The 19788-nt window shown below is 39.7% G+C and overlaps 1 protein-coding gene across 1 annotated transcript in view; it reads left to right on the top strand.

Moving 5' to 3' along the window:
- The first annotated feature begins 17676 nt into the window (after window positions 1-17676).
- Window positions 17677-19788, top strand: part of thsd7ba (thrombospondin, type I, domain containing 7Ba) — a 171992-nt gene continuing 169880 nt past the window's right edge. The window contains exon 1 of the mRNA XM_078262875.1: window positions 17677-18169. Within this exon, the coding sequence (XP_078119001.1) occupies window positions 17677-18169 (493 nt within the window). The remainder of the gene's footprint in view (window positions 18170-19788) is intronic.

The raw sequence follows: 19788 nt of genomic DNA, 5'->3' as shown, positions 1-19788 counted from the left end.
TCAATGGCATGATATATCCCATGCGTATGTAACAGCCTAAAATTGTCCAAAGATGTATGTAAACAGTCTGCCATAATGTCAAATTGTAAAAATATGTAAACAGCTGCACTGAACCTGTGTTATCCTCCGGGGCCCTCTACCTCCCTTCACTCATTCCCCTCTGAGAACCAACATCCCCCAAGTCCAAAGTTCCTTCCAAGCTCGTAACATACCGTCATAGTCCGCTTAGGCCTGTCACGATAACAAGACCGTTATGAGACCATTTAAATAAAATTGCACTTTTACTATTAAAGACATAAAGAGTGATACATTCCTTAACAGGCAAAACTGCCAGTTAGGACCTTTGTAAACAAAAAGTGCAAAAGAGATGAAGCAGATGCCTCAACAGACCATATGCAAAAAGATTTTTTTAAATAATTTCTCCAGCATAAAGCTTTGGTCAAATAAAGCGAAAGTGAATTGTAGTCTATGTCCACAGCAGGGTGTGCACCAAGGATGAGAGAGAGAAAGAGAGAGAGAGAGAGAGAGAGAGAGAGAGAGAGAGAGAGAGAGAGAGACGAGAGAGAGAGAGAGAGAAAGAGAGCGCGAGAGAGAGAGAGAGAGAGAGAGAGATGCGCTACGCTACTGTTTTACAACAAATGCGACATACTGACTCGCTCCGGTTAAGTGGTTCACCATGGTCATTCGGTTTGAATCCGAAGTGCTCCCACACTGCAGCGGCTTTGAAACCAATTCCACCTTTTTTTTATTCCTCCAACTCTCAACTAGCATTTTCTCTGGCTATACTCTTCACGCGGCTCTTTTGCTGCACTCTGTTGTAGGCTACCCCAGGAGTCCCGCCTCCCCACACAGTGACTGACTGACATGAGGGTTCACTCCTCGTTAGGGGTCATCCAGTCTCTTTGGTAGAGAGAGAGAGACGAGGAAAACAAACAAGCATGCAAATGGAAATTATGATCAAGCTCATTTTTATTTGTCATGCGATTAATTGATTTGCATATTGCGACAGGCCTAAGTCCGCTTCCTCCTGTCCTGTAGAAGCAAATAAAACAGGGAGGTTGAAACATTGCAAGTGAGTCAATCCATGTTAGCCTGACATGAAAGTTGTCCTTTTTCTTGAATCGTGGTTTGCTAGACTAGTGCGGCACATTTTTGTTATCCAGAAACTTCTCAGCATCTTTCGAGTTGTTGATTGTGCGTTTGTCCGCTCCTACCGAGACAAGAAATGTCGCTGGATGCCGGAATCCGCATCTCACCTCCGCCGCCTTGCATCTGGTCCTGATGTCGAATCGCTGACGCTGTTTCATTACGGCTGGGCCCAGGTCCGGGAAAATAAAGAAGCATGAGCCCTCATGTTGTAAAGGGAACTTCTGTGAGGAAAGCCTCATATCAGTATTTGTTCCTTTATTGAGTCGTGATGAATCCTTACAATAAGTTGACAAGAAGGGCTGTCTGTTGCCGCGGCCCTCACACGGACCCTGTGTGCACGATCCATTTTTACAGGCTTGTTGCCGAAGTTTTTTTCTCCCAGCAGTGTTGGAATAAGTTTCGAAACGAAATCTGTAGGGTTGCAGTTTTTCCATACCTCCTTTAACACTTATAATCCAAATATTTTGCCGTCTAGATCTAGACACCAGGTCTTCCACTCTCTCGCTGAGCGACCTAGCCTCCTCTGCCCATCTTGAACACTGATCCTCCAGCTTTTTAATTTGGGTCTCATGTTCGTTCAGACCTCCTTTGTTTGAGATAACTCTTTGCACCATGGCGTCCAGTGACAGTTTCAGACCAGCGATGGATGCATTGAGTGACTCAAACTTAGAGTCAACATTCTGATTCAGCCAGTTGATTGCAGCCATGACATCCGTCATTGTTGGCGCCTTGTCCGTCGCGGTATCCTGAACATTGCTAGCTGCTAGCAAGTTTGCTTTCGTCTCATCACTCGTTTCTTCAGTTGTTTGTTTTTCAGTGTTTTTGACTTTATTCGGCTTCACCACGGCTCCACTGCACACCGTCAAGTCTCACAACTATCTCACGGAAAATATATGATCTTAAATTGCCATTATTTGGTGGAGGAAGTGGAGCCTCTCAACTTGACTATTCCATCACATGCTTAGCCGGAAGTCCCATTACATTTAATTTAACAGAGCAACATATTGATCTAACAAAGATCTTCACCTGGCATTGTCAAATTTTGTTTTTCATTTTGAAAATGCCTAAATTCAATCAACCCCACTTTGAGCCTGCATGCAGTCTTGAAGAGGTCTAATCAGGCAACTTAAGGGACAGTTCACCCCAAAATCAAAAATACACATTTTTCCTCTTACCTTGAGTGCTATTTATCAGTCTAGATTGTTTTAGTGTAAGTTGCCCAGTGTTGGAGATATCTAAAGATATGGTTTAAAGAAAATAGTTCCTACATGAACAATTGTCTGTGGATTGTCTTGAGTCAACGGGTCAGGATTTCTGGAAATAGACATTGCTGCTGAGTTTTTCAAATGTATTTTTTGGAGCTTTGAGCACCACAAGCCAAGTGCAATGTAGTTCCATTACAGTGGAAAGAAAACAGACATCTCCACGGCCGATATCTCCAACACTGGGCAACTCGCACCAAAACAATCTAGACTGATGAATAGCACTACAGGTAAGTCAATGTTTTTTTGATTTTGGGCTGAACTGTCCTTTAAGTTATACACCTGTATGGATGGAGCAAGGGTGTGTAGGGGTTTTAAGGATGATTAATCAGATATGTGGATGTACTGTAAGATGTGGCCAAATAGAAGCCTGTACTTGCCCATCATTAGAGAAACAACAGCAGTGGGCATGTATTCCAAAAATTAACCAACTAGTTGTATTTACATATATTTAACCATACATTAACGATTTTGAATGGCCTTATGGGAATACACATTTTGTTATTTAAGTCCAAAGGGTTGTCTTTAGCAGTTGTGTCATAGACCTTGGGGTTAGAAGTCTACTCAAAGAGTAGCAGGTTTTGATTTAAGCATTTATGAAAACTAAATAAATACTACAGTAAGACTTGAGATCTGAAAAATGAAGCTGTTTCATTCACACATGACATACTCTACTTGCTTCGACATATATCCAATAACATCTGACAATTGTATTTAAGCGGTTCCTGTTCAGTATGCCCATTATGCAGCTGCTTCACAGCTCATTTGCAAAGGCTCGTGTAATACTTCTGCTGTTCAGATAGCATTTCAGCCCCAACTTACTCCAGCACTCTAATAACAGTAGAGTAGAACTTGAACTAGAAAATGTCCAGCAATGTTTAGATGTGTTTATTGTCGAGTTGAACTTTGTCTTGATGTTCATGAAACCAGTCCTGAATTTGTTCAGTGATGATCTTTAGTGATATCAGATTTTGCACATGCAAACCAAATACACATTTCTGCCTTTTTGCATGCAAATTTATGTAGACAAAGTATATTCTATTTCTATCATCGTCATTAACTACACCATAACTTAATAGAGTTTGCACCATATGGTGGTCTCATATTGCTTGGTTGTTATACAACAGTACAGACAATGTAATTACTGTGGCTGTCCAGTAATGGCTGCCCACAACCCATTACAGATACCCAACTATGTTTAACAGTTGGCAGCAGACCTTGTGGGTTGCACACATTCTTTGACTTTATAATAGCGAAAGCCACACAGATGTAGAAAATACGTAAAGGGGTGACTCATCAGACCACTTTACTTTTTCCATTGCTTTGGGGTGCTTCTTAGACCTGGTTGTCAGTTGTGTGGTCATTTTAACGCTGTAAATCTGTGGTAAGTATGCTGTTAAATGCCTAACATCCCTGTTGTTGTTGTTGCTTTGACTTGTATCCATGACTTTATTCCTCCACGGTTGGCATATGGTGTTATAATTTGAGTCTGTTTCACTTAACACATTGAATTATGCAGTGGTTTTTGAGACCCATGCACTTGCAACAAATGGAAACCAATAGATTGATCTCCTTGGAGTGCTGATGTTTGACGTCTTTTATAGTCGACTCTTACGGCTAAATGGCATTTCATTTGTCTTGCAGCTGCCCATCGCCTGCTAATACAAAGAGAGCCATATATTTTCTATTTTGAAAGAAAGAATACAAAGAATAAGATTAGAAGAGAACAGTTATGGTTTTAGATATAAGCGTACTATAACACACCTATCTCAAGAAGGCGGTGCGCGATCACGGAAGGCTTGTATGATGTGGACGCGCCGACAGTTTTGTTGTCATTACTTAGAATTCCTCATGGGGACGGCAGAAACTATGCACTATAGCTTTAAATAATTTTTTCCCCAGATCTTCCAATAACAATTGCTTTGTGAGAAGGCGATAACAGCTACTGTATAATCACACTCATTTTATTCAAGGGCACTACTTGAACTTTAATTGCACTGATATGCAGCATTCCATTATTATTTTTTTTACCTCCCACACATTTAAAATACTAAGACATGAAATGAAAAAAGTAGTTATTTGCTGGATGTAACCAATTAACCTTTATAGGTTAATTGCTTAAATCAAAATCACCTTTACTTTGTCAAGATGTATAATGTGGCCCAAACCTAATAAACACTCAAACTAGCAAGATGTGAAACTCTTACACATCACTGCCACTTATGCATCTGCTGTAGGGAATTGGAAGCATTTAAAAATGATTGATTAGTGTGATCATGGTCCTTATAGACCAAGAATGGTTCTGTCTATAATAGCTGAAGAATGAAATACTTTTAAAGGGTACCTCTATATATTATATAGAAGATAAAAAGCCAACCATGGTTTTTCCATTTTTGAAAAGGATATTTCCACAATGGAAAGCCGAAACAATTTTGAATTACAAGATAAAAACTCTTCCTCCAACAATTGTGAAAAATGACAATGCACATACAGGAAAGGACCTTGGAGAATAAAGAGAAGTGAAAGTGCTGGGGGAGAAGATAAAAAGAGGAGAGAGAAGACAAAAGGAATGGCAAAGACAATCTTTGTAGGCTGTACGGTAAAAGAATATCTGTGTGTGTGTGTGTGTGTGTGTGTGCGCGCGCGTGTGCTTGTGTGCATGCATCTGCGTATGCACGCATCTGCGTATTCATGTGCAGTGGGACAGAAGGAGGGGGTGTGTTCTCTTGGAGACAGCGGGGATGGCTTATTAGGAAATCATCCCTCTTAGCCAATGGTTTTTAAGAGAGAGGCAGATGTCATTTGACTGAGAAGTACCACCTCCCACAGCCAGCACATCTCCTTCAGTGTAATGCAGCGCTGTGTGAGAGCACCACTGTCACTGCTCTCTCCTCTCTGTCAGTGTTTCTCTCTCATTGTCCACAGACACTTTCTCGCCTTCTCTCTGATTTTTCTCTCTCTCTTTATCTGCGCTTGTGGTCCCTCTCCTCGCCGCCCTCTCTCTCTTTGTGTTTTTCCCCTCTTTCTCTTTCTCTCTGACTCTGTCCCATATGCAGAGATAGGATCTGTTACATACAGCAGCAGCCACACCAAGAGCCAGGTAAGACCTTATATTTGTGATTTAGCAACTGGTTATAATACTAAAACAGAAAACCTTTTGCTCACTCTCCTTTGTGCTCAAATTGATTTCTCTACATTTCTCTTTCATCTCTTTCGTTTTGTCGTGAGGAATTTGTAGTGGAGATCTGATTGTGTTAAGGGACAGTGGGAGCTAAGTTGTTAATACCTTTAGTGAAGCACTCAAATATGGTTTAATAAGAACTTTCATCGCTGGTAAGCTGTGACAATGACAACTTCAGGAATCCGGCTTCAATCATAAGAGTGTCACTGAGAGGTGTGTAGGACTGTTAGGATAAAATCCCATAGACATTATACAGAAACGGATATAGGGAAAGATGCAGAGGGAAAGAGATACATACAGTAGCGGAACAAGACAGGCAAATGGGCTTTTGCTGATCAAAGCTGGTGGTAGGAAGTGAGTTAAGAGTTGCGGGAAAATGAGTTCAGGTGTTCGTTCAGAGATCAGCAGGTGACGAGTGAACTTTATTGATCTGGAGCTGGCATCCTCCCCGAACTAAGATCAGGCTAGATCCAGAGAAGCTGATGTGAGAGACTGTCTCTTTGGTACAATTATTGAGTGTTCTCAGTTGGGACTTCATTTACAGCAAATAAATCCTGCTGTCTGTTTGGTGCAAGAATAAAGGACGGTTGCTCTCATCCACAGACCCTCTGTGTGTCTGAATGTGTGGATGTATGTTTGAATAGATTTTCTGCTCCTGACTAATTGACACAAATTGTAAAACTGTGTGCATGGAACATTAACTCTTAATGTGCTGGAGAAAGAGGATAATTAGATTCAGTCCATTGCTGTGTGATACAGAAAAATGGTTAGGTCATAGTGGAGGTTATATAGTAATTGCTATTCATTGATATGTATAGCATTTGGAAAAGAGTTTCTTTTGAAATGAATATGTGAATTTGCATAAATGACTGAAGAGCCATTTCTTCTTGTTCCTGTCATTTAGGAGATGTATAAATGTGTTTAAGATTGCCCATGAGCAATGTTCAGCCTTTGAAGTTTAAATTAACAATAGCACAATGCAATGTTACATCTGAAATTTAACAGTGAAGCACATTAGTGTCACTTGAATCATGTCTTGTGGAGGGCTTGGTCGCTGTTTGCACTGCCTTGGAATTACTTGTAGGAGCATTGCAAGAAGGCTTTTACTATAATGATTGATGTAGACATTAGTTGAAAGGTGGGCTTTGCTGATAAGTAATCTCTGAAGTTCATCTTTAGCTAATATTTTCTTATGGACTGATGCCCTATCGCCTGGTTCTGTGGTATAAGAATATTCATCAGACTGATGAATTTAAATGAAATCTGAAAATAGCTCAGAGCAAAGTTGCGTTAGGTCTCATAAGTAATACAGCGGTGTGCTTATATTTCATTCATGACAGTTTGCAGCTCGCTCTTGGACTGTGGAGAGAAATGAGAGAAATAGCTTTGTAATGTGAAAAGACATTGGTTGTTGAGGTAAGAGAACATCCAGACATACTGCAGTGGGAACATTAGTAGCAGAAATTGAAGCATCAGCTGCACTTTAATTGTAAGAACCCGCACTGAAACAACCACAGAGCCACAGTGTAGCAGTTGTGTAGTATTGGTGTCATTTGGTGGGCACTGCACCCCACACAGTACTGAGAAGGAATCCTTGGTATGGGCTTTCTAGAAGGCACACAACTTTAGCAAATTGAATCACACATTCTTCAATTTCAGTTAGGCAGTCACCAGCCGAGAGACGTAATACTGTTGTGGTGTAGTGCAGTATATATTGGGCATCTGGTTTAACATATATAACAATGTGTTGATGTTATCTCGAGTTGCCTCAGCTCCTTGCCTGACACAGCTTCTGTCATTTACCCAGCATTCAGCCAGAGACCCAGAAAAATATCCACATTTTCAGGAAATTAGAGTCAGAGAAATGGGGGAAGCTGGTGCCTTTTTCAGTCCGCTGAGGGTTCTCCGCTGACAGCTACACTCTGTCTTTTTTCTGGTTGGTTGTGAGCTGCCCCAGGTGTGACAGGCAGCCGGAGTAATGGGGGACATTTGACAGATGCATATTTCCAGCCTTGAATGCTTCATATAAAGAAGATAGACGACATGGATTCAGGCTGAGCGGGGGACAAACTGTTGGGCTGTGAATCACCCCAATGAGTGTGCCGCCTCTCTGCTCGATTGATCTGTCACGTGACTCTCACAACCCGTCCAAGTTACTAATTGCATCACACCATGATTATTGATTGAAATATGAGGGTGGTATATTGGACTCCTGGAGGCAGGCAGTGTGTCGCACCCACTGAGGCCGGTGGTCAAGTTACAGGCGCTGTGACTACAAGTATGAGTGATCGATGATTTGGTTTCAGAAAACAAACATTTTGAATGCAAAGCATTACTTCTACATGGATTTTGTGAGTGTGTGTGTGTGTGTGTGTGTGTGTGTGTGTTTTACTTTGATTCCTACAGCATCATAGGGGATTTGTACTAATGTTGGAGACTTTGTGATAATTAATCTTTCATAAGCCTATCAGGGCACATAACCAGGAGTCAAGGCCAAGAGATTACATTACAGTTTGTACAGTAGAGCAGAGTGTTTCTTGGCAAATAGACTTCATCCCACAGCCAATCTGTTCAGAGAAAAGACAAACACGGGGGGCAGGGGGCTCCTATATAACTTGAAATTGCTGTACACTTTAAATTTACAGATCCATCTGGTGCTGCCATGCCCACTGGCTCATTTATTGAAATGGACATTGGACATTGAAATTGGACAATGGAGTAATGTGATCTTGTTGTCACTCTTCATTTTAATTAATGTTGCTGATGCAGTGTATCACATTTAGTACAGTATACAAAACCATCATAGTATTTATCCTAATTAATATTAATATTAATCATGCTGATTTTAAACAGGGATAAAGTATTGGACACATTATAAAGTCATTAAAGCCCCTTTTTAACCAAAGGAATAAAAAAAAAAAACAGGGTCTAAATTTAGTTCCAAGGACATTATTTCTCCACCCAAAAAGTCTTTGATGGGGGGGGGTAGTACTTTCTGAAAGTACAGGACTTTTCAGGGTGGGGTTTGCAGGGATGGCCTTCGCTGATTGGTCAAGAACACACAGCACTGCTGCTTCAACTCTGGTACCACTTAGGACGAGGGAAGAACATTTTTCTTGGTTTGATAACATTAAAATTAAAGTTAGGCTTTGTGCTCGGCTTCCCGACTAATTTTAAAAAAAAGACAGCGCTGTGGTGCTGTAAATGAGGGAAATAAAACATTATTTTCTATTTGTTTCACGGTGGTTATGTTCTAAAGCACAAATAAATAACCCTCAACAGATGATTTACTGTGGAGACAGACACTTAATTTGAATGCATTTCATTCATTACATCTAACGTGCATCAGTAAATACTATGCAGCAGTAAATGTTGCTGCAGACTAATTTGCCTAATTTTCACAGGTTTTTAGACCGCCTGGAAATTTAGATAGCAATGGGCTAAAGGAACCTTGTAGTTACTTTAAAAGTTGTCCCTGGGATTAAAAGTCCCAGGAACTTTGGGTCGAAACTTGGTTTAAGATGCATCGTCTGGTAACCATGAATCTCTGGACAAGATTTTGGACTGAAATTTACTGGACATTTTTCATTGGACAAAAAGTCAGAGGATAACCAAAATCGGATTGATAATCTGAGGGCCATGAATGTCTGTACAAAACTTTGTGGCAATTCATGCAGTGGATGTTGAAATATTTCAGCCTGGACCAAAGTTGTGGACCGACCGACTGACAGTCAGACATTTTCATAGAGCCACGCCGCTAGCATAGCTCAAACAAATAAACCAACATTAATTATTTTGACTTTCACTTGGCTGATAATTGCCAAATGAGAAAGATGTGTGGTGAGATGAAATTCACATTTTCTATTTATGTATGTAGATTTATGTTTGTTTTATTGTCACAACAGAACAGAGGAACATCAAAATATATTAAAGTTATGATAAATAAAATGTATAAAAATACAAACTTAAGTCCTTTGAACAAAAACACAATAACAAAAGAAATCAAAGAGTGTTGCCAACAGGGACTTTGTAGATCGCCCTCTGGTGGACAAACTATGCAACGCCAACACTCACAACATGGTTGAAGGGTGTTTCGTCCGTTTTTATTTTATTTTTTTAATATTAATTTACCGGCCATTATAAATGCCGATACAGATAGAGCTTAGATCTGGCCCAAAACATCAACCCGACCCAACCCGAGCCCGTGCACGTTGTGTCCGAGACCGGCCCTGCCCGACACATTAACTGGAATTATGAGCCCGAGCCCGATTTCAACCTGACACTTTTTTAATACGTGGGCCGTTATAACTGACGTTCTCAACTACAATTCAGAGTTGTTTGAACTCAACGCATTTCTCTGTGAGGGCTTGCTTCGCCCTCATGCTTGGAGAAGTAACAAAAGAGGACATTGAAGGCTGACTATCATCTTTTCTGCCACGGCGAGCCTGCTTCATGTGTCTGTTCATCATCCAAGTCGGGCTCTAACGCTGTTTCTTTGTCTTAAGAGCAACCATGATTTGTAGCCATTTCAAAAGGAAAAATGATTCCAGTTCCACTAAGTTATGGACAATTAGTTATCTGTATACAGTACAATAAGTCATGGACCATGAGCAGGTGTTCTGTGTTGCAAATGAAACCTTACAGCTGTTTTCTTTTCTTTATGTGAGAGCTTTGCTTGTTACAAAAATATCAACAGGACAGATGGTTTAGTTAGTGCATACATATTCAGCACAAAGATCTCTCTGATTTATTGTATATCTCTGTCCTGATATGATGACATGAAAGGGCAGAGCAAGTAGGAAGCTATTTGTCAATGGCATCATTCTGATAATAGGATTAGATGCATCTGTAGAGCACTTAAAAGAACAGTTAAATCTAATTTCTCATTAGAAAAATTGTTCATTGGCTATATTGTTCAACAGTGTAGGATAGGCCTAATATTGGTTATTAGATTATGAATGCAATCCATTTTCCAGCTTTGTTAATAAATCACTTACATAAATACTTAAAATGTGATATAACATGTTACAATATTAATAAGAATAGTTTTCCAGTATTGATACATACTGCTCTGCTCTTTGTATGCAAAATCACATAAACCAGTCAGTTCAATGATCCGTTTCATTGGACAAAACTCTTCCTTTGTGTAAAAACAATAACTCTCTAAAATGTATTTTGTTACTTACTTGGATTTTACTTTACTTACGATTGATGTGTTTGACAGATAAACAGCTCTATATTTAGAAAATATGACCTGCATCACAGCTTTCCTTTGCTTTGTGCAAGAGTGTCTGTGTGGATCTGTTGTGACAACCTCTGCATCTTCAGCATGAACAAAGTACTGAGGTTCAAATGCAGTTTTAAACCAACAGGAGCACTCTAGACCACCTGCAGAACCTTGCTGGACAGTGATTTTTTTTGCCCCCTTTTTAGTCGCCAGCTTTACTTGAATTGCTTGCTGAAGCATGCAGTCATAGCATTAAACTACTGGTGGCCACATATTTATTTTGAGGCTGTGTGGTTAATTCATGGGAAAACTCACACACAATCACCCCTTCCTTTACAGCTGTACTCCTGCAATCATCCAGGATACATTATAGTGCCAAGTCTGATCACGGCCTCTATAGCAATATCCTACCTAAAAAGTGTTTCCAGTATCAATTACTCGCTCCCGGCCAGACTTAAAAATGTCTAAAAAAGTTTGGTAAGGGTTGTATACCCTTGTTAGATTGTGGAGAACTAAGGCCTCCGGTTGAATTCTTGCTGATTGCGTTAGAGAGCCTCTTATGCTCTTTAGTAGAAATGACGAAGCTTGTGATTTCAGTTCAAAGCTTTAAACCAAATTTTCTGAAAAGTCCATAGAAAAAATAATTCCTGGACCCAAACCCGGTGAAAGAAAGGATGGGCAGATTTCAACTCCACAGAGAGAATATTGTCACATCATATTGGGATCTTCTAGTGTAAACACTCTGTATGCGTAGAATATGATTAATGACCTCCGATTTTGATATGCACCGCATTCATCCTGAGGAACATGCGTTGGGATTTGCTGAATGGTTGAGAATAGAATAAAGAAAGCAGGTGAATTTATGCTGTTCTTTTATGAGCGACAACTCTTTTATTTTCCACATCCATTGGCCCATGTGCTATAGAAATTCCAGTGGACATACTATTTTACCATATAGATTTTAATGAGTGAGGAGCTGAACAAACTGCTATGATGGTGTACACAGTAGCATGTTTGTATGGACTGGGATTTCTTATTTTACTTATATGGAAACATTGAGTGTGTGTGCATATGTAGGTTTTTATGTGTATGCGTGTGCTCATCAAGTGATTAACAATGATAGGAGCATCCAGGGATTATTGGTCTCATTACCTGTGCTGACACAGGGCAGTAAAGCATCACATCAACCTCAGATGAAGGTCAAGTCACTCAAGGTGGACCTTTAGTGATGCTCATTATAGTGAAGTATGTCTTTTATATGGGTTCTGTGTGTTTCATCCATTCATTTGAATTTGTTGGTAAGTCAAATTTAAAAGCAGTAAATATTTCACTTATCAAACCTTTTTAAATTATGTATATTGTTCTGTCACTCACTGCTGACTGCTCCAATTTTTCAAAAAGGTAATGCAGCTGAATTATGGAAGCTTGGTTATGGCAAACAATTGTCACCTTTTTTTGGCTTAAGAATATCAGAATCCACTTAAATAAAGAAATCCTCCTCAGAGGACACCTTTTAGCAAGTGTTACCCATGACATAGTTAGTGACAATAATTTTAAGCTCCCATCCCTTTTCACATCAATTTGATAGAAGGCAAAATCTGCAAGCTATTATTTGGGCAGAAGAATCCTTACGCTCAGCTCGGCTATTGCTACTTCACATTGCTACTCAGAACACAAACACTTTTTTCCCCCAAGTCTATTGGATTTGCTGACCCCCAACACCTAACAGTTTTCAATTACATTAGCCACCATCCCCCACCCCACTTGGAATACAAATGTAAGAGTGTGAGCATGCCTTATCTCAAGGTTCTTTGTCAAGTAACTGGCTTATTTGTCTGTAGCTCTTTCCAACTAACCACATTATTATTTGGGTGTTATGTGGTTGTCAGGCAGCTGAAGAAAGCTGTCACAAAACCTGGTCAGCCTCCTGTCAGCCCTCTGGCCTTTAGCTTGGAACTCCGTCACCCCTATTAACTATGGATCACTGGCTATATTCACTAAATCTTCCATTCACATAATAGAATTAGTGCAGCAATACGCTTCCTCCTCGATGGTCAAATACGTCTTTTTCCCCTCCCGTACAGACCTTTTGTCTCAATTGACATTATCCTTTTTTTTATTTTTTTATTCTCCCGCTGTCTTTGAGGTGTCACCAGTAATTACATCTAATGAAAGAGGAAAAGAGTTGTTCACCTGAAGAGAACACATGACCTCTGGTGAAAACATGCTGTTCCTGCTATTGCTCTAATGGAAATGTGCAGCTGCAGTCAGTTGGCGTTGATGTAATGCCACTTTGATATTCACGGGTTAGCACAGGTTTTTGAATCAAACACGCTTTTGTGTCCAATGGATTCAGGAAGAGAATATACTCCTACATGAGAGGATGTCATAAGTAATGACTGGCAAGTGAAAGATGTACACCTTACCACTTAGTAATGCAGACTTGAGAGGTGAGAGCCCAGAGTGATCTCATTGCAGCTGCTTAAGAGGAAAGTATTTTTGATTCACAGTGTCTCTTTAACGCCACTGTTGCGTCCTGATTTGCCATCATAAGTAGCTACCTCCAAGTGGAAATTACAAATAAGACTGCAATATGTAATATGTGAATCTTGAAGGCTGCAGTATTGCACACCTGGTGGTAAGCTAATTCCCCTTGGAAGGCTTGTCACTATCTCATTTAATGTCTCAACATCTATACACATCCTTACTGCTAGTGAGTCAAAACAACATCTAACAGACATGGTAAGGCATGGAAGGGCTGCGATTGGGCTATTACAAATAAATAATAAAAAAAAGAAATTCTATATTTAAGGTTTTATGTTTTAAACTTTAAATATTTAAAGCAACATTGCGTAACATTAGCATGTTTTGTGATTTGGCGCCACTACAGTTTCAGTATGCAATTCACTTCTACACTGCTGTCGTTAATATATTTATATTTAACATTTGTTATGATTACATTACTTATGATCTAAAGCTAGCGAGTTGACAACTTTGCTAACACAACCACACATTAAGCCAGTACAACAACACAAGACAAGACAAGCAAGCTAATTTTACTTACTAGTCCAACAGCAAGATGGCCAGCTCGCCGTCTGTCTTGTAGCCTTTCATTACACGAAGCTCTTGCCAACGACTAAAAGCCCATCTGAGATTTACTCTTCTTTGCTTGCTCTCAGCCGCCCAAGCCCACTCATCGCAGGAAATAGTACCTTTTTTTTTGCAGATTAATACACATCTGAGGGTGAAGCGTATACAAAATAGAGTACATATTTGGTGCAGTAGTGTGTATTTATAGCACAGGACGATATATTTTATTGACTCAAACAGTGCTTCATGGTAAAAAAGGAACATGCCTCCCAACGGTGTAGCTTATTTAATGTGTTAATGGGTTTTTAATTGTTCTTTGGACAACAATGACATATGTTATATCAGGATTTGGCTGTAAAAGTGAGTGTTGCTGCAGTCTATTAATTATATATTATATATAATATGCTGATGATCCTGGTCTTTCTTGATTTGAGGTATTTTATATTTTGCCTGGTTTATGCTGTAGCTATATGCCAATCCTTCATGCAAGCAGAGGTGTGCATGGCTATATTGCCCCACTACATATATATATATTTACATATATATATATATATATATATATATATATATATATATATATATATATATATATATATATTGTAGTTTACACTTAATTATCATCCACATTTCTGGCACTGTGTCATGTGTAAACAAACAAACGCACCCACCCACTCTCTTTTAACAAACTTCACATTTTCTGACTTTGGAAAGAACATTTTATTTGATGATTTATATGAGTGTATTGGAAAATGAGACATCAACTTCAATTTTTAATGTTAAAAAAAATATATATATATATATATTATAATTATAATTATATATAATATATATGTATGTGTGTGTGTGTGTGTGTGTGTGTGTGTGTGTGTGTGTGTGTGTGTGTGTGTGCGCGCGTGCACGATGGTATGGTAGCCCAGGGCCCTGGTCTTTAGAAGTTGGTAATCTACTGATGTTAGCTCTCTTTCTTTCTTTCTTTCTTTCTTTCTTTCTTTCTTTCTTTCTTTCTCTCTTTCTCTCTCTCTCTCTCTCTCTCTCTCTCTCTCTCTCTCTCCCCCCTCCCCTCCCCTGCTGTATTCTCCTGCACTCTCTTGCTCTGTAGCTTCTCACTGTCTCTTGTCCTTCTGCATGTGGTAAATGACAGACAAGCATTAATTGTAAGAACATAAGAAACTCACACTCACATACTATAGGAGAGGGTTTGTGGACCAGTGATAGGTATTTTATAAGGTATGTTAAGTCTTGTCCTCATAGTCATAGTCAGTCATCATGACACTTTCTGGTTTACAAAACATACTGTTCTGTAAAGATGAAAATGTGAGTACATTTAATCAGGCCATGAAACTCTTTAATCAGCTGTCCACTGTGACAAGTGGATGCAGAATTTATTTAATGAGTTATATTTAGCAGCAAAACAAAAAATATTATGACAGTTTGAGCAAAGTCTTGGCTACCTGCCTAAATGGCAAGCAGAACTGATGAACGCAATCTAGTTAAAATTTCAAGCTGTGCTTATCAAGTTTGAATGTGTTTTATGCAAACGAAACATTCTGGCATTCTTAGAAATGGATGCTAGATCAGTGATCATCTTGTATATTGTGGTACTGCATGCAGTCAAGGGACAAGAGGCATATAAAGCTGCAGCAAACACAATAAAAGTATGCCACCTGTAATGCCAAGTCTTGTAAGGAATCCAGCCAACATCACATAAACTTCATTACTGTCTGTTAGAATAGCCTGATATTTTTATTTACAGCTGTTTTATTGCTGTTTGGGTCTTTTTACGATTTGTGGATGAGCTGCTGTGAGGATCAGCTTTTATCGAGCACATTTCACCCTTGTGTCCTGATCAGTGTTACAGATCTTTTTCTGTGATGGCCCTTTGCTCTCTACAGCAGTTGCATGTTTCAAAAGGCCGCCTGTTGATTTGCTTTGCTCTCCATACCAGAAGATCCCATGGTAGTTCATTATTTCATTACACTCCAACCTGCAGCAGTACGCTTTGTGACATGTTTTTTTTCTATTCTCATTTACAGCACCACTAGATAGAGTTTCTCTGCTCTTTTGCATCTAATTAGGACAGGCTGTGTGCCTCTAAACAATTGGATAATGACTGGCACTTGCTGGTTTCTTGTGCTGTTTCTGAGTGCCTCCTGGCAAAGAGCCAGAGCCTTGGCAGGGTTTCCTGCAGAAAATTTGTTAGTTAAGGTGGTAGGGTGGGGGTCTGCCCTCAGACCTTGGGGGGGGGGCTTGTTTGTGCGATAGACTACAGACTCTGTACTACATTTAACAATTATTTATTAAACACTAAATATTACATTTAAATAATAATATATAATTAATAAATTAATAAATTATATATATCAATATCTATGTGGCTATCTGCCACATGGCGAGTAAATGTTTGTACCAAAATAGTCCTGTTTTTCAGTCTTCATTATGGCAAAGGTGCAGCTACTTTCTTCTGCTCCTCTGCTGTCTGCATGTCAGAGCTTCGCGGGGGGCAGGCCGACACACGCACACACACAAACAATGGCGCACACACCAGACGCCAGCCACTATGTCACTTCTGTTTACGGATAGCTATCATTTAACTCAGGCTAATTAATTAGCTGGTAAGTGCTGATTTTTAGCAGCCAGCCTTCCAAAAGATAGAACAATGAAATTAAATGTTAACCGATCATTAACCATTGACCGACAAGAAGGAAACGGAGTCTCAGTTCACCTGTCCGGGAGGCTCTGACACATTTTCCGCACTCTGTGTCCGCGGACAGCTGTAAGCTTGTACCGGTTAATGTTCTGTGCATTGTCGGACACATGCAGCCACTTTCCTGAAACCGCTTGCAAGACTGACAAGTCCACAGCAGCCCGTGGCGTGTTTGTCCGAGCCTGTCTCCACTGCCTTCACCTGCAGGTTGTCAGCTGTATGGTTTGGAATGAAAGGGAGAAAACAGGATGCCAAGTAACGGATATCGCTTTATTTTATTTTTTTTACGACGTAGTTAAGGCGGCAGGCGTGTGTTGCTTAGGCGGCTGCCTTAGATGCAAAGTGCTGCGGGAAACACTGCTTGGAATGGGTAGTCAACCAACTTTTGTATTCATGAAAACAGCAAAATTTCAAAGTGGCTTGTTTTTTCCATGTAGCTCTCAGTCTCGGCCCCCCATCGCTAGCAGATGGATGTGACACAGACATGGGCAAACTACGGCCCATGGGCCATGTACAGCGTTAGGCTTTTTCAAACTAACTTGTTCAAACTATATTATTAAATTTTATTATTATTAAGTCACATTCATTTTGACTTCCCTGCAATTGCTGCGGAACTTGTTTCTCCAATGTTTCCAAATGCTCGTGAATGCTGCATTACCCTCAACTTCACTTTTTCACATTGCACATTGAGCCCTTCTGTAAAAAATGAGTGGACCAAAGAAAAGAAAAGTGGATAGTGAGTGCCGAATGTCTAAGAAGGAGTGGACAGCAAACTATTCAGTGGCTGTATGTCTGATATGCCAGGAAACTGTTTGCAGTTTTTAAATAATACAACATCAGCCGTCACTTTGCAACGAAGCATGCTAACTATGCTAGCAAGCAGTCAATGCAAGAACGGGCGGCAACTGCTGAGAGGTTGATGGCTAATTTACAGACTCAGCAACATTTCTTTCACTGACAAACTGCAATTCAAGAGTCCAGTACCAAGGCAAGTTTTCTGCTAGAATTTAAATTAGCAACGACTAGCAAGCCTTTCTCAGAAGGCGAGTTTTTGAATGACTGCATGATAGAGACAGCAGGTCTCCTATGTCCGGAGAGCAAAGGCAAGTTTGAAAAGATCAGTTTCTCACGAAGGACAGTGATTCGCCGTGTGGAACTGATTGATGAAGATATTGTCAGCAAGTTAAACAAAAAGGCAGAGTCCTTTACGTTACATTCATTAGCACTGAATGAAAGTAACGACGTAAAAGATACTGCTCAGCTCCTAATTTTTATTCGAGGGATTAACGAAGGTTTTGAGTTAACGGAGGAGCTTTTAACCATGGAGTCCCTGAAAGGAAAGACACAGGGAGAGGACTTATATGACAGGGTGTCTGCTGTCATTGAGAGAATGAAGCTACCTTTGAGTAAACTTGCCAATGTCACCACGGATGGATTGCCAAATTTAACTGGAAAACACGTCGGGCTGCTGAAAAGAATCCAGGATAAAGTGAAAGAGGAAAACCCTGACCAGGATGTTATTTTCCTTCACTGCATCATTCATCAGGAATCTCTATGTAAGTCTGTATTGCAGCTTTAATCATGTGGTGAATCCAGTAGTAAAACTTGTGAACTTTATATACATACATCGAGGACGTCAATACTGAAACGGTACAGTTTGGTTTTGAGCTACTATGCATGTGTTTTGTTGAGGTTTCTGGTGTAACATTGCGACTGGAGCACAGTATCACAGAACAGAAGGCATCAATAAATTGTTGGGGAGGGTCATGCCTCTTTTCCCAATAATTTGTAGGTGAATCAACTGCTACATCTGCAAATACATGGGCTACAATACATTTTAATATGAAATGATTCAGTGCGATTTGATGTTGAAACGATTCGGCGGGATACGATGAGATACGATTCAATCTGATAGATTGACACACATTCATTTAAGCTAATTCCATTATAAATTAAAATAAGCCAATCCTATAAAAGAAGCATTGCCTACCTTCAAGTAAATATATATATTTTGTGAAAGGGACCAGGGAATAGCAAAGCTAGGACATGCAAATAGTATACACTGTAACTTCAATTTAATTAGCTTAACCTAACCTGAGCTATAACTCAAACACAGGTCCACGTTACACAGCCATTGTGAGCACTCCAATAATAATCATATACAGTATTACGTGGGTATACATGTGAGCACAATAATACTGCTGTGAGTGGTAGCATGCGGCTAGCGGACATTTGCGCTAATGTAACTGAACATCTTAGAACATATAAACGTCAATATAAACTTAACACACCCAAATACATATCTATATATTTATACCAGTCTACTCACATGTTTATGAACACACACATGGATGGATGACTCACAGACCGCAGCTAGTAATTTACAATATCCACGATGTATTCCTCTCAGCAATTTTCACCGGTAACTCCAAAAACGAAACCTAGCAGTCTAGTCGGCACGTTTTTTTCAGCAAACCCAAACAAAGGCACTGATTGGCTGATCCCTGCCATCACACAAATGGTGATGCTTTTGTCTCAGTCACACATAAACACCCCGTCTCTTTCAACAGCATCACAAGCATGATTGACAGTTACAAATGAATATCACACAGTGGCAAATTGTCCTCAGTTGATCTCATGTCACATAATTAGCTACAGTAATTTTGGCTAATCAAAGGTAATTTTGACTTTTAAGAGCTATACTGTGCCATTCATTGACTTTCCACGTCTGTGAAGGTTTGTGTTGTGAATAATGTGGGTTTATTGGTGGATTGCTTTTTTTAATATAGCAAAAGTATGCAAGGTTGCAGATGCAAAATCTGCAAACAATGCGATGGCCAACGTCGATAAATACGAGGATATAAGAATTAGACCTCTTTGGTCTTTTACTGAAAACATCGTGATCAGGGCCTGATTTCCTTTTAAAACTGTTTTTTTGTGTTTTTAATGAAGCAAATCTTTTTGCAGGCTCATAAATTCTCTATTTTTTTAATCAGATATTGAGATTGCTCTACATGCATTAAAAATATGAAACCTTGTATATAAGTTGAATGCATCCACATGCTGACGTTTGTGGATAATTAAAAAACAAATAACAAGTCAGACTGCAGCTACAGCTCTTTTTCAGCTGGGTAACTCAAAGTAGTTGAGTTTCAGAAGTCATAATTCTGTCACA

This window comes from Sander vitreus, chromosome 11 (genome assembly GCF_031162955.1).
Source record: "Sander vitreus isolate 19-12246 chromosome 11, sanVit1, whole genome shotgun sequence".
Taxonomy (NCBI): domain Eukaryota; kingdom Metazoa; phylum Chordata; class Actinopteri; order Perciformes; family Percidae; genus Sander; species Sander vitreus.
This window is presented reverse-complemented; position numbering and strand designations above follow the sequence as displayed.